The 15,467-nt window shown below is 43.7% G+C and overlaps 1 protein-coding gene across 1 annotated transcript in view; it reads left to right on the top strand.

Moving 5' to 3' along the window:
* Positions 1-325: 325 nt before the first annotated feature.
* The window catches only part of Ldlr (low density lipoprotein receptor), a 40,294-nt gene continuing 25,152 nt past the window's right edge, over positions 326-15,467 (top strand). Inside the window, exons 1-4 of the mRNA XM_027955302.2 lie at positions 326-528; positions 12,069-12,191; positions 13,517-13,639; positions 15,023-15,409. Of these exons, the coding sequence (XP_027811103.2) occupies positions 462-528; positions 12,069-12,191; positions 13,517-13,639; positions 15,023-15,409 (700 nt within the window). The 5' untranslated portion in view covers positions 326-461. The remainder of the gene's footprint in view (positions 529-12,068; positions 12,192-13,516; positions 13,640-15,022; positions 15,410-15,467) is intronic.

Below are 15,467 nucleotides of genomic sequence, written 5' to 3'. Positions count from 1 at the left end.
CAGAAAGGAGATCCTCGTTAGACCATGGGAGCATTTCAAAGGATGAAGATTATTCTTTGGGAATGAAAAAGAAACGTGGCAGTTTCAAAAGTTGAGACATTTCAAGGAATCTTTCAAGAGATGCATTTCAACTGAGGGGGGGAAATCTACTCTTCACGGAGGACTAAATCAAGCCCCTGTTTTGGAGCAGCTTTGAAAGAACTGGAATCCAAGTCAGGGCTTCACGGGTTAAAAAGCCGATGTCACATCGGCCGTTCGAAGCTCCTCCTCCGCAGTGAGGTGAAGAGTTTTGAAAATCACCCCACTGCAAACTCCTCCCCCTACTAGAAACCTCACATAGAAATGCTGCAAATGACTCTAGCCCCGCATGTAGTCGCCGCTGAGCTGCTCGAAGCCTTGGTTTCCAGCAGGGATAGAGGGGTTGTAGCCGGGCGGAGACACTGTAGGTGGACGCTGTGAACATGAGGACCGCCGACTGGGGGCTGCACTGGGCTGTCGCACTACTCTTCGCTGCGGTGGGGGCTAAAGGTAAGGCTTGCTCCAGGATCCCCTGCGGGGTAAAGGCAGCCCACTGATCTCCGGGAGCCTTTTGGTAATTTAGAAGTGAGGAGCGAAAGAGAATCACTCCTTGCTTGGGAGACTTGTGGGTACAAGGCACAAGGATCCTCCCAAGCGGCTGGAGAGAATACTCATGGGAGGGAGGAGCAAGGATTGTGGGAGTCACTGTAGGCTCAGTGGAAACCTAGCTCGACTATTCCAAGTCTCCGCCTGGGAAGGGGCCACCGCAAATTCCTCAGAGTGGGTGTAGGGACATCCAGGCCTAAATGTTGAGATTTCCACCCCCCATGCTTGGGGCAAGGGTGACTCGAAGCCCCACTGCCCAACTTGGAGGCCTGGTATACTCTTTCACCTCTGCCCACAGGCAGTAGGGTCCAGATGGGCTTTGTGCCGGCTGGAACTCTTGTAACCTCCCAAGCTCCCAGCGCGGGATAGCCCAGGGGTACCGCCCCAAGCCCCGCCTCCAGGACCCGCCCCCAGGCTTCCATTGGGTGCAGTCTGAACAGGCGAGCCTCGAGCCACTCCCCTTGTCCAATGGGAGTCAGAGGCGGATGTGTAAGGCATGGCTTGTGAATACGCAGGGCGGGACTGGCGTGGTACCCTGGGCAGGCTGAGTCCTGTCACAAAGGAGGCCACACGTTCTGAAGCTGCTTCCGGGAGCATGGAAAGGACCCGCTAAGCACGCCTAGGCAGAGGCTGCAGTTTCTTCTCCAGCTCCACCTTTTTCTTCACCTCCCCGTCAATTACACAGATGTGGCCCAGGCCACCCTTAGACCTCAGGGCTGAAATGTTACCTTAGAAACTCCCATTGCTCCTTGGTCCAAACCTGAGACTTGCAGCCAGGGTGGGGCGGGGACCACACCCTTTAGGGTGGCCGAGTTGCCCATGTGGCGATTTTTCCTTTTAGGAGGGCAAGTTTGAATTTAGATTTGGCCAAGAGGCCAGTTGGTACAAGATCCCGAGTTACGGCTTTCTTAGATGGCTTTAAATTAGCTTCCTAGAGGCAGTCGGCGCTGCTTTAGGCAAGAGCTAAATGGTCTTTTTCCTACTCAGAACCGCTTAAACTTATGAAAGGACAGGCAATGCCTGAGCAACCATGTAGAAAAAGGTTTTGTTGTTTTACTGGCTGGCGTTTGGCTTCGGAGGAAGAATTCTGAATGTCTTGTCTTGAAATTCCCACTGTGACACACCCATTTCCGCTGGGAGAAGGAGAGAGGATGCTTCAAAATAGCCAGCATGACTGTTGGGATATTTCAGCCACCTAGATGTATATATAGAATGGATAGAGCCAGCTTCCTCAGGGTGCACCAGATTACCTTGTCCTTCACTCACTGATCCACTTTAGAAAATGTGGCCAGTTAAGTCTTGAGCAAGACTAACATGAGTGGCTCAATTTCGTTTCCTGTCTCTCTGGTTGGCCAGGCTGAGGATCTGATGTGTCTTCTCTTCCCCAGGATGCTGTTTCCCCAGACTTCAGAGAGCCCCATCATACTGTATGTTTTTAGTAGCCCTAAGGGCTCCAGCTAGCTTCCCAGCTGTCTTCAGAGCACTTCCTGAAACATTTCTTGTCAGTTTCCTTTAAGAATGGAAGTAGTTGGAATCCAAACTGCTTGCCTTCATTTAGCTAAAAATCAGATCGGGATCATCAACTATTGTGTGTGAGGTGTCTACAGGGTGATCTTTCTTGAAATTAAAACCTTTCTGGGAGAATTAGTTCCTTATTCTTTCTAGGAAATTCCTGCTCTTATCTATAGGATTACACTTCTGATAAGATCCAACTCTAGATGCTTCTGTTGCTTGGTGCTTTTATGAGCCTTTTGATGTCCCCTTTTCATATTAAGTACATTAACAGCGTTCACACCCTTCCTGGATATCAAGCAAATGGCCTTTTGTTGCTAACTGACTCTGGAATTAAGCAGCCTTGAACAGTGACAGAGACAGGCTATCCTTCCCAAAAGGAACAGGTGACAAAATTTACCTGCCTTTGGGAAAAAGCATCCATGCACTGACCTGTCTTGTGGTTTTCTTTGTTGGTGCTGGAAATGAAATCCAGGGCCTCTCCTTTATTTTTTTATTTTATTTTTTTTAATTTTCCTTCATTTTTTTAGTTGTCAATGGACTTTATTTTACTTTTATGTGGTGCTGAGAATCGAACCCAGGACCTCACTCATGCTAGGCAAGTGCTCAACCCCTAGGCTGAGCTACAACCCCAGCCCTGATCTTGTTTTTGGTACTGAAGATGAAATCCAGGGCTGCTCTGCCACTGAGCTACCTTTCTGGCCCTTTTATATTTTTATTTTAAGAGTTTCGCTAAGTTGCTGAGGCTGGTTTCAAACTTGCAATCCTCCTGCCTCAGCCTCCTGAATCGTTTTCCCCCTTTTTAGGAGACAGAGTTTTTGCTATATTGCCCAGGTTGGCCCCTAAGTCCTTGGCTCAAGTGATTTTTCCCAACTCAGCCTCCAGAGTAGCTGGGACCACCAGTGCATGACACACTGCTCAGTGGTCAATTGATTTCTCAATTTCTCATTTATTTTCAATTTGAGTTTGCGACTGCCAATGGATTTTCTTTTTTCAAGGAAACAATTGTATACACTATTTTGTTTTCTCCGCACCACAACTATGTTCAATAGCCTGGGAAAAACATCGAAAGCATTCACCACCTGATTTGTATGTGGGCATGAAAAGCAGAAATGTGTGTTCTTCTTTTCTGTTTCGATAACTTTGTTTCTGGCTTGTCATTCATGACATGAGAGCGCTAAGTTTTGAGTCTAAGAGATGTTTTTTTTTTTCTTTTTTTTCCTTTTTTTTTCAATGCTGGGGGGTGGAACTATATATATATATATATAGTTTTTTCCATATATATATATATATATTTTTTTTTAGTTGTAGATGGACACAATATCTTTATTTTATTTATTTTTATGTGGTGCTAAGGATCGAACCCAGTGCCTCATGTGTGCTAGGCAAGCACTCTATCACTGAGCCGCAACCCCAGTGCCTCCCCTCCCCTGGACCAAGGGTATTTGCATGCTAAGCAAAGCACTCTGCCACTGAGCAACAGCTCCAGCCAGGAAACTTTTTTTTTTAAATTTGGTACCAGGAATCAAAACCAGGGGTACTTACACGGAGCCACATCGCCAACCCTTTTTTAAAAATATTTTTTATTTTGAGACAGGGTCTCAGTAAGTCGCTTAGGGCCTTGCTAAGTTGCTGAGGCTGGCTTTGAACTCACAATCCTCCAGCCTCAGCCTCCTGAGCTGCTGGGATTAGAGGCATGTGCCACCATGCCTGGCCCTTAGATCTTTTTTTAAGGGAGGGTGCAGTGCTTAGAATATCGTAGGCATCCCTAGCATGAGGAAACAGAGATCTTGAGCACCTGTGCTAAAAATCCGAATTGTAGCTAGGGGAAGACTTGATGTCCAGGGAGGGGATTTTATTTTATTTATTCATTTTTTTTTTTGGTGGTACTGGGGATTGAAGCCAGGGGTGCTAAACACCCCCAGCACTCCTTTTCCCGGACTCCTTAGTTTTTGAGACAGGATCTGGCTGTGTTGCTGAGGCTGGTCTTAAACTTATGATCCTCTTTCCTCAGCTCCTGAGAAGGTGGGCTAAAAGAAGTGTGCAACCACTCCCAGCTTCTTTCATTCTATAAGGGGCTTTTAGGTGTTATTAGTATTTCCAGTCCTTCAAATGGCACATTTAGTTTGTAACATGGTCCCTTATGCAAAGATGAGAGCAATGGATTGATGGTCACCAGAGCTGCTGTCGCCAGATGGGGTGACAGAAGCTCCTCCCCCAAGATCTTTATTGCCAGTGCCCCATGCCTGAACTTCCCTTTTTATTTATCGAAATCCTGGAATCCTAGTTGCTTTTTGCCCACTCTATGTGCGAGTGAGTCATTTCCTTCTTTTAGCCCGATCACTACTCAGCTATGAGTCAGTAGGGTGTGGGGTACATTGTAGCACCTCTAAGGGATTTATCCTGTTCAGATAAGTAATGGGGCAGTAGAATTATCAGTATCCTGTAACCACAGCTGACTTCAGAACTCATTTGCTTCTCTCTTCCCTTCCTGTTTTCTACCCATATTCCTATCATATGGCTCCCAACTGGGGCCACTCAGGACAGGCCTACTTGGAACTTACAGTTATCAAGTTCTTTTTATTCTTCTGAATCCTCCTTTATATCTCCCCATCATTACAACTTCCATCCATCTTTCAGCCCTCCTCATGCCTCTCCTAATCTCACCTGGACTGCTTCCTAACCTCTGCCAGAGGCACAGAACTTGAATCTGGAAGATCTTGGAAGATCTTTTCTTTTCCCATGCTGGGGATGGAATCCAGGGCCTTGCTCATACTAATGTTCTCTACCACTGAGCTCCACCCCAGCCCTGTTTTTTTTTTTTTTTTTTTTTTAATTGAGATACAATTGACATTATTAAGTGGACAGATATTAAGTGACCAGTTACATGAGTTTTTATCATTCTCTACATCCATGAACCACACACCTTCCATGAGGATACAAAATACTTCTAGCCTCCCAGAAAGTTCCATTGTACCCTTTTCCAGCAAAATCACTCCTCCCACAACACACACACACATCTCAGAGACAACCACTAATCTGATTTCTGGAATTAGAAAATTAGTTTTGCCTATAAAAGAATGGAACATAAATGCAGAGTATGTACTCCGGAGCAAAAGAAGTCAGAGACAACATAAGGTTTTTGGGATCTGTGTTGATTTGTGTGATAACCCTTTGGCTCTTATTTCTGAGTAATACACCATTAGATAATATGTTGGAGGAGTCAGATTATTATGATTTTACACATACATCTATATAAATCTCTCTCTCTTTTTTTTTTTTTTTTGAGGCAGTCTCCCTAGGTTGCTTACAGCCTCACACCTCACGAAGTTGCTGAGGCTGGCATCGAACCTGCATGATCCTCCAGCATCTGCCTCCTAAGCCATGGGGATTATAGGAATGTGCCACCATGCCCAGCCTGTACTGTATCTCTGCTTTTTTCTAAATTTTATTTAGTTTTTTTTTTTTCCTGGTGCCACTGATTGAATTCAAGGATGCTTAACCACTGAGTCACATTCCCAGCACTTTTTTTTTTTTTTTTTTTTTCAGTTTTGAGACAGGGTCTCACTAGGTTGCTTACAGCCTAACTAAGTTGCTGGCTTTGAAACTGCAATCCTCCTGCCTCAGCCTTCTGAGCTGCTGGGATTACAGGTGTGAGCCACCATGACTGGCTTATTTATTTTTATGTGGTGCTAAGGATGGAACCCAGTGCTTATTTATTTATTGGTACTGGGGATTAAACTCAGAGACCCTTGGCCACTGAGCCACATCCCACCCCTATTTTGTATTTTATTTATTTAGAAATAGGGTCTCAATGAGTTGCTGAGCACTTCGCTTTTGCTGAGGCTGGCTTTGAACTTGTACTCCTCCTGCCTCAGCCTTCCTAGCTGCTGAGATTATAGGCATGTGCCACCACACCTGGTTTATTTAATTTTATGTGATGCTGAGGACCAAATCTAGTGCCTCACACATGCTAGCCAGCACTCCACCATTGTGCTACAACCTCAGCCCTCTATATCTCTGCTTTTAAGTTGATGTTTATTACGTCAGCATCTGGGTGGGGTTCCTTTTTTGTTCTGTTCTTTTAATCCCCATGATACCCTTTGGGAAATAGGAACCGCTGTTCTCACCCATTTCACAGATGAAGAAATTGAGGCCCAGCAAGGTTAAGTCAGTTACCCAAGCTTTTCTAGTTAAATAGCTTGGAAAGTTAATTAAACCCAAGGCTGTCTAAGCACCTTATGACAGTGCCTCTCAGAGAATCTATAAAAATCCTGAGTGAGCTATCAGTGCAGAATGGATAAAGGGGCAGATATTTCTTACATGGATCCTTGTACCAGATATGTTAAGTCAGATGTCTCTGTCTGTCCATGTGTATTTGAAAATTCAAATAAATGCACAGATACATACATAAATAGAGAAGTAAATCAAAAGAACGGTCTTTCAAAAATCACTTTTTGTGTGTGCTAGGGATTAAACTCAGGGCCTTATGCATTTATAAAGAAATCAAAATATACCAAAAAGAACTAAATATTAGTTTAATTTTGATTCACAGATTTTTAGGCAGTGAAAGAATACTCATCTGGAAGTTTGGAATTTATAGAAGTAAACCAGGGCATGGTAATAATGTATAATAGGGGCCTGGACTAGATCCCCAGACCAAAACAAAACAAAGGAATAAAGTCTAACAACGTGGTGGTGTCCAGTTCTCTAAGGTGATTCTTCAACTAGATCACCCCCAACCCTAAACCCAAGGTCAAGGTTGAATGAGATGTTCAAGGGCATCCTGAGGTCTCCTGCCTCAGCCTACTGGTTAAAACTACCAAAGGCAACCAAAACAGCTGACAGCAAGGAGGGCTAAAGCCAGAGACAAGCACTGACCTACCTCTAGGTTCTCCTGTGCGATTTTTTTTTTCTTTTTCTTTTTGGTACCAAGGATTGAATTCAGGGGTACTTAACCAGAGCCACATCCCGAGCCCTTTTTTGTATTTTGAGACAGGGTCTGACTGAGTTGCGTAGCGCCTCGCTAAATTGCTAAGGCTGGTTTTGAAATCGCCATCCTCCTGCCTCAGCCTCCTGCCTCAGCCTCCCAAACTGCTGGGATTACAGGCATGCGCCACTGCACCCAGCCACCTGTGCGATTTCTTTTTCTTTTTCTTTCTTTCTTTTTTTTTTTTTTTTTTTTTTAAGGTTCAAGAATAAAGCATTCTTAAAACGAAACACTCCTAAAGCGAATACTAAAAAGAAGCCCCCTTGCCGTGATTTCCTATGTGACACCCAGATATAGCGGATTACTGGGAACTACTACAAACTTCTGCACCTGGCTTTTCCCGGCGTAGTACGTTGTGGGCCGCCCGTGTCCCCTGGTGGATGACTGACGTCACCCTTTCGATGGCTGTGGAGGAGTCACATTATCATATATTTTACTTGGATATCCATGTAGATATTCTATATATTAAAATATATTGTACATAAAGGAAAATTATTTAGCTCACGGTTCTGAAGGTTGAAAGGCCAGCACAGGACCGCCTCAACCTGTCCGGGCCTCGCGCAGCGAGGAAAAAGCTGAAAGGCAAAGTGTGCACACTGCGCATGCGGAGGGGACAAGCCTGGGGGGCAGCTTGCTTTATAACCGCCGGCTCCCATAACTGATCCAGTCTCGCGAGAACTGCGTGACTCCCTCTCACCAGCCCAATCGCTTCAAAGTCCCTCTAGTTCTCACATCCGCACACCGGGAGGGGTTTTCCTCTTCCTTCCTTCCTTTCCTTTTTTTTTTTTTTTTTTTGATACAGAGAATTGAATTCAGTGTTGCTTTGTCACAGAACTACATCCCCTGATTTCACTTGATTTTCTTTCAAAAAAATTAAAAAAAAAAATATCTATTTTCCAGTTGTAGTTGGACACAAATACCTTGATTTTATTTATTTTTATGTGGTACTAAGGTTTGAACCCAGTGCCTCACACATGCTAGGCAAGTGCTCTGCCACTGAGCTACAGCCCCAGCCCCTGATTTTACTTACTTTTTTAATTATTATTTTTTTTTAGTTGTCAATGGACCTTTATTTTATTTATTTATTTATATGCGGTGCTGAGAATCGAACCCAGTGTTTCATACATGCTAGGCAAGTGCTATACCATTGAGCTACAACCCCAACCCTGTTTTTTTTTTTTTTTAATTTTGACACAGGGTCTGGTTAAGTTGCCTGGGCTGACCTCTACTTGCTATCATTGGCTGGCCGCAGTGTCCTAGTTGCTAGGAGGAAAATTCCAATATGAATTTGGATGGATTGAATCATAGTCAAATCATATCCTATATTATATATATCTACATAGAGATCTATAAAACATAAAATATCTATAAAATAAATATGTATGCCTATATAATATGTAATATCAATATAAATGCATGTAAATCTATTATATATGTAATAGATACATAGGTATAAATATAAGCGTGAATCTGTACTACAAATATTTAACGGACATGGAAATGTAAATGCGTGTGTAATGTGATATTTTTATGATAGCCATATAATAGATGTATGGTTATAAACATAGATATAGGTAAATCTATATAATATTCTATAGATGCTCTGTATTTCATATATACTATGCTTACATATGTATATAATGATGTCTATAGATAGACTTTTTCCCTGCAGTGCTGCAGATGGAATCCACAGCTTTGTGCATGCTGGGCAGTTGTTCTGCCACTGAGCTCTGCTTCTAACCCACTAGAGATACCTTTCACATTAGATTATATTTTAATTATCTATTGCAGCATAGCAAGTTCCTCCAAAAATTAGTGCCTTAAAACAACACATTACAGTCAGTTGTGGTGGCACACATTTATAATCCCAGCAACTCTGGAGACTGAAGCAGGAAGATGGCAAGTTTGAGGCCAGCCTGGGCAACTTAGTGAGACCCTGTCTCAAAAGAAAGAAAAGAAAAAGAAACTGGCAGTGTAGCTCAGTGATAAATCCCCAATTTATCAAACAACAACAACAACAAAAATAAAGACATTTTTGTTTTGTTGTTTCTGTAGGTCAGAAATTTGGAAGCAGCATTGCTAAATGGTTGTAGCATGGGGACTTTCACCAAGTTGCTGTTAAAATGCACTGCAAAAACCATATTTGCAGGGGCTGTAGGTATAGGAAGGCTTGGCTAGGGTTAAAGGACCACCTAGTGGCTTTATTTACTGGTTGTATGGAGCTCTCCCTGGGACTGCTTGAGTGACCTCATGACAAGCATCTGACATCCCGTGCAGTAAGAGATGCAAGAAGCTACAGTGCCTTTGGTGACCTAGGCTCTGAAATGACTCCCCATCACCTTAATTTTTCCTATTTGGTAGAAGCAAGTCCCTCAATGTCTAGTACACACTCCTGAAGAAAAGCATCAGGCCTCACCTTTCAAAGGGAGCACCACTGAATTTGCAATAGTATTTTCAAATTACAGCCAGTTCTTCCTTCTTTTCACTATTATATAAAGGAAGGATTCACTGGGTATCCTTGAACTTACTATCTATGTGCATATGTGTTAGTATTTCTGCAGAATCATAAGGATTTACTTGGCATTTTAAATTTTGATAGATTCTGTCCTATTACCCTTTCAAGTGTGGAAGAGCAGCCCTTTTATCCAAGTCAGGTGATGAACCAGGCCATAATTTTTCTTTTCTCTTTTCTTCTCTTCCTTTTTGGTGCTAGGAATAGAAACCAAGGCTTCATGTATGCTAAGCACTTGTTCTACCACTGAGGCACCCCTGCTTTTTCCTAGGTCATGATTCTGTGCATACCTGTTGAATGCAGTGATTGTGTCCATGTCAGGAATTGGGCTGAGACTGCATCATGATGCAAGAATGACAATAACATCCCTTATTCTCAAAAAAAAAAATTTTTTTTTTTTTTGGTGGTGCTGGAGATTGAACCCAGTGCATGCGAGGGAAGACTCTACCAACTGAACTGTATCCCCAACCCTCCTCAAAGAGTTTTAATTCTGAGGGTGAGAAAAAAATATACTTGGAGGTCATAGTCCTAACCCAGTTTTTTATTGTAGCAGGTTAGCATCCATCTTGACCTGAACAAACAATGGGGGTTAACTGAGCAAAGGAGGAGGGGAAGTGCCTCAGAAGGGACCACAGTGGGGTTTGAAGTTGTAAAACATTTAGGTGAACCAGCATCAGAACTGATGACGCTGCACTTTCCATGCAGTTCTGTGAAAGGAAGGACCTTCTTTGATGTTGTCATTGTTAGTGTTGAGGGCCGGGTAGAGGGGTGAAATCTTGTGACCTCCTGGCATCTCTCTCTTGCTGGCAGAGGAAGTTTCTGACTGGTAATTTACAGATCTGCAGGTGGATGTGTCTGAGAGGAACTGAGATGGGAGGAGGAGTACTGGCCACAGATTCGTGGCCTGGAAAGATGTATTGGGCAACTTCTTTCTGTTTCTTTGGGGTAGTGGGTCATCTTCATCTGAAAATGGCTCTGAATCTTGGTAGAAACCACAATTCTTTATTTTAGCCAAGGATGTGCCTTGAGCATTGGTCCCAAGGTCTTGCCTTCACATAGCTTCCCCTAAAGACTTCTTTTTCCCAAATGGTCCATGGTCCATAAAAGTGTGTGTGTGTGTGTGTGTGTGTGTTTCTGGGGGGGATCCCAGGGCCTCATACATACTAGGCAAGCAATCTACCACTGAAGTCCATAAGTTCAGAAAACATGTTTTTCAAAATATTTCCAACATGTTGAATCTGTGGCTGAGGAACCTATAGATTTGAAAGGCCAACTGTGCTGTTGATTTGTGAATGTTTGCCTGATTCCAGTTCACATATAAATATAGAAATATATATATCTTAGATATATAAATATATGTATTTTTTTTTGGTATGGGTATGGACTGAGCACTACAGTCCTTTATTTTTTTGTAGTTGTAGATGGACAGAATGCCTTTTTAATTTTATTTGTTTATTTTTATGTGGCGCTAAGGATTAGAGCCAGTGCTTCCCACAAGGTAGGCAAGTGCTCTACCACTGAGCTACAGTCCCAACCCGCTCCTTCCTTTTTTTATTTTTAATTTTGAGTATTGCTAAGTTGCACAGGCTGGCAACTTGAACTTGGCTCCTCCTGCCTCAGCATCCCAAGTAGCTAGGGTTATAGGTGTGCACCACCACACCTAGCTAAATCAAAACTATATGCAGATATTAGCATTTTGGTCTCTTTTTAAATATACAAACATCATATACTTGGGGAAATTTCCTGGGTATTTACAGTATCTTCGCTTTTGTCTAAAAATTTAAGTTTTTACTTTCCTATGGAAGTTTATGTTATTTTATTTTTGGTACCAGGGATTGAACCCAGGAGGCAGTTAAACACTGAGCTATATCCCCAGCCCTTTTTTATTTAATTTAATTAATTTATTTATTTTGGTGCCAGGGATTGAGCCCAGGGGTGCTTAACTCCTTAGCTACATCCCAGCCCGTTTTATATTTTATTTAGAGACAGGGTTTTGCTAGGTTGCTTAGAGCCTTACTAAATTGCCCACACTGAACTCAATCTCGAGATCCTCCTGCCTCAGCCTCCCAAGCCAACTGAGATTACTGGCGCGTACCACCACACCTAGCTAATTTCTTTATTTCTGTGCACAGAAGTTCTAATATTTTGCTCCTATACCTCAATGAATCTGTACTTTGCATTCAATAGCCAGGGTGTCAGAACCTTCAATGTGATTGGCAAGTCTTTCTTTTGAGTTTATTCATTGCATCCTCCACTGTCCTTGGGGTTTTGATATTTCATTCTGTTTAATTTCCTGGGAATCGGACTATGATGGATGGGATTACATTTCTGTTTCATTCTTTGGTTGACAGGAAACAGAAATGCAAAATGTGGTCAGTTTCCGATTCTAGTTTTGAGCAACTTTCTTCTTCCCCTTTTCTTCTCTCATAGTGGAAGGCAAGTGTGGAAGAAACGAGTTTCAATGTCTGGATGGAAAATGCATCTCCTACAAGTGGGTCTGTGACGGCAGCCCCGAGTGCCAGGATGGCTCTGACGAGTCCCAGGAGACATGCAGTGAGTTCCTTTGAGCATACCCCACCATCTACCCCGACTCCACCACTGAGCTACATCCCAACCCCTCCTGACTCTTTTTAATAATGACCTGTACAAAAGTGGCCAAGTGAATGAATGAACCACAAATTAGGAGATGGGGAGAGATGTTCCAGGTTGAGCATCCTTTATCCAAAAATCCATGTTTTGAAATCCTTCAAAATCCAACCTTTATTGTTATTATTAGGTACTGGGGATTGAACCTGGAAATGCTATATCCCCAGCCTTTTTTTTTTTTTTTGGTACCAGGGACTAAACTCATGGGTACTTAACCACTGAGCCACATCCCCAGACCTTTTTTGTATTTTACTGAGACACCTGTCTCACTGAGTTGTTTAGGGCCTCAATGAATTGCTGAGACTGGCCTTGAACTTGTGATATCCCTATTTTAGTCTCCCAAGTTGGTAGGATTACAGGTGTGTACCACCACCTTGCCCAGCAAAATCCAAAACTTTTTGGGTGTTGATATATAAGTGGAAAATTCCACACTTGACCTCATGTGAAGGGTCACAGTCAAAACACAGGTGCTCTAAAGATAGTATATAGAATTACCCTCATATAAGGTGTGCATATAAGGTGTATGTGGAAACATCAATGGATTTCCTTAGACTTGGGTCCCATCCCCAAGACATCTCATTATATATATGCAAATATTATAAAACCCCAAATCTGAAACTCTTCTGATTCCAAGCATTTGCATTTCAGATAAAGGCTCCTCAGCTTGTACTAGAGTTTTCTTCCTTCTTTTTTTTTTTTTGAATGTGTGTGGTGCCAGGTTGAAACCCAGGGCCTCATGCCTGCTAACTAAACACATGCTCTACCACTGAGTGCTACCTCAGCCTCTCTGGCCATATCTTTATTGAGGTAAATTTCCCCTAATATAAAGCAAATAGCTCAGAAGCGTTAATGCCTTCACAGTGCTGCTCAGCCACCACCTCTAGCTCCTGCAAAATCTTTGCATCACCCAATGTCTATTTTTTAAAAAATATTTATTTTTTAGTAGTAGTTGGACACAATACCTGTATTTTGTTTATTTATTTTTATGTGGTGCTGAGGATCGAACCAGGGCCTCACACGTCCTAGGCGAGCGCTCTACTGCTGAGCCACAACCCCAGCCCCTCAATGTCTAATTTTTAACAAATACCATTGCATGACTTTCGTTTTGAGCTATAAAGTTAGGGTTGGCCTCCACTTTCTGAAAAGTTCTGGAGTTTTCTTTGACAAAGGTGGGCCTTGGGATACCAGCTGATCTGCATTCGAGTTAGGGTTTAATCTTTTTTCTCCCTTAGTGTCCGTCACCTGCAAATCGGGGGACTTCAACTGTGGGGGCCATGTCAACCGCTGCATTCCTAACTTTTGGAAATGCGATGGCCAAGTGGACTGTGAGAATGGCTCAGACGAGCAAAACTGTCGTAAGTGTGTCCCAGTAGCTTGCCCACCCCAGGCCATTTGTGTGTGACAGGTCCAGCCTGTGCCAGAGCCCACCAGGGCTCTGGGGAGTGGGAAGTAGACAAGCATTGTTCCCCAGGGGGCTGTATCTCACCTCTCAAATTCCACTATGACAAGGAGCACTGCAGTGGAGGAGCGAGTACCTGTCCCAGGGTTGCCGAGCACCCTCAGGCTGTTCTTTTTTGAGGGGGGACCCAGGATTGAACTCAGTGGCTCTTAACCACTGAGCCACATCCCCAGCCCTTTTTTGTATTTTATTTAGAGACAGGGTCTCATCGAGTGCTTAGGGCCCTGATAAGTTGCTGAAGCTGGCTTTGAACTCGCGATCCTCCTCCCTCAGCCTCCTGAGCCTGGGATTACAGGTGTGCACCACCATGCCCAGCTTCAGGCTGTTCTTGATGAGTGCCTGCCACCTGGCCCATGCAGCTGTGAGCCACCATGACCACTGCCAGCCACCCTGTGAGGCTGAGCTCAGTTATACATGACAGTATACCTCATATTATAAAATAACATTATATGTAATAAAATAATCTTATAAACATATTTTATTTCTCATAAAATAAAATAATCTAACAACATGATTTTTAATGAATTTTATATAAATTTATATAATAAATTATGAAGTAATATATAATATGATAATTCTAAAATATTATGAAACAATATTTTCAAATAATAAAAATATTATGAAATAATAAAAATGTACTGTATTAAAAGGAATTTAAAGCTTACAAGAACTGGGCTGTGGCTAGTGGTAGAGCCCCATCCTGCCACAGGTGAGGCCCTCAATGGGATCTCCTCCAGCTGCACACACACAGAGGAGAAACAAAACTTATGGGTTGTTTATTTCTAGATTTTCCATTATGTGTGTGTGTGTGTGTGAATATATATATATATATATATATATATATATATATATATATATATATATATATATATATATATATATATATTTGGTACCAGGGATTGAACTCAGGGTCACTCAACCCCTGAGTCACAGCCCCAGCCCTATTTTGGGTTTTATTTAGGGACAGGGTCTCACTGAGTTGCTTAGCCCTGGCTATTGCTGAGGCTGGCTCTGCACTGGCCATCCTCCTGCCTCAGCCTCCCGAGCTGCTGGTCTATTTAATATTTTTAGGCTAGATTCAGTGCTAGGCACCAGAACTGTGGAAAGTGAGGCCGTGGATCAGGGAGCAGGCCTGCTGTATGTTTATTTCTTGTTTTTTGGTGCCTGGGATCAGACCCAGGGCTGCTCACAATGCCGCAGAGCGTGGTGGGGCCTGCGCTCAGCCACAACCCCAGGTGACCCAGGTGACAGGGTGGCCGCCTCCTGTCTGTCTCCGCAGCTGCCAAGACCTGCTCCCAGGACGAGTTCCGCTGCCACGACGGCAAGTGCATCTCGCAGCATTTTGTCTGTGACCGGGACCGAGACTGCTTGGACGGCTCGGACGAGGGCTCCTGCCCGGTGACCACCTGCGGCCCCGCCAGCTTCCGCTGCAATAGCTCCGCCTGCATCCCGGAGCTGTGGGCTTGCGACAGTGACCCCGACTGCGAGGACGGCTCAGACGAGTGGCCTCAGCGCTGCGGGGGCCGCGACACATCCAGCCCCCAGCGGGACTCCGGCCCCTGTTCCTCCCTTGAGTTCCACTGTGGCAGCGGCGAGTGTATCCACGGCAGCTGGAGGTGCGACGGAGGCCCTGACTGCAAGGACAAGTCCGACGAGGAGAACTGCAGTATGTGTGCAGGGGGTCTTGTCACTGTCCCCTAGGCGGGGGGCTTGCTGCTAGCTGT

The sequence above is a fragment of the Marmota flaviventris genome, chromosome 1 (assembly GCF_047511675.1).
Source record: "Marmota flaviventris isolate mMarFla1 chromosome 1, mMarFla1.hap1, whole genome shotgun sequence".
Classification (NCBI taxonomy): Eukaryota; Metazoa; Chordata; class Mammalia; order Rodentia; family Sciuridae; genus Marmota; species Marmota flaviventris.
This window is presented reverse-complemented; position numbering and strand designations above follow the sequence as displayed.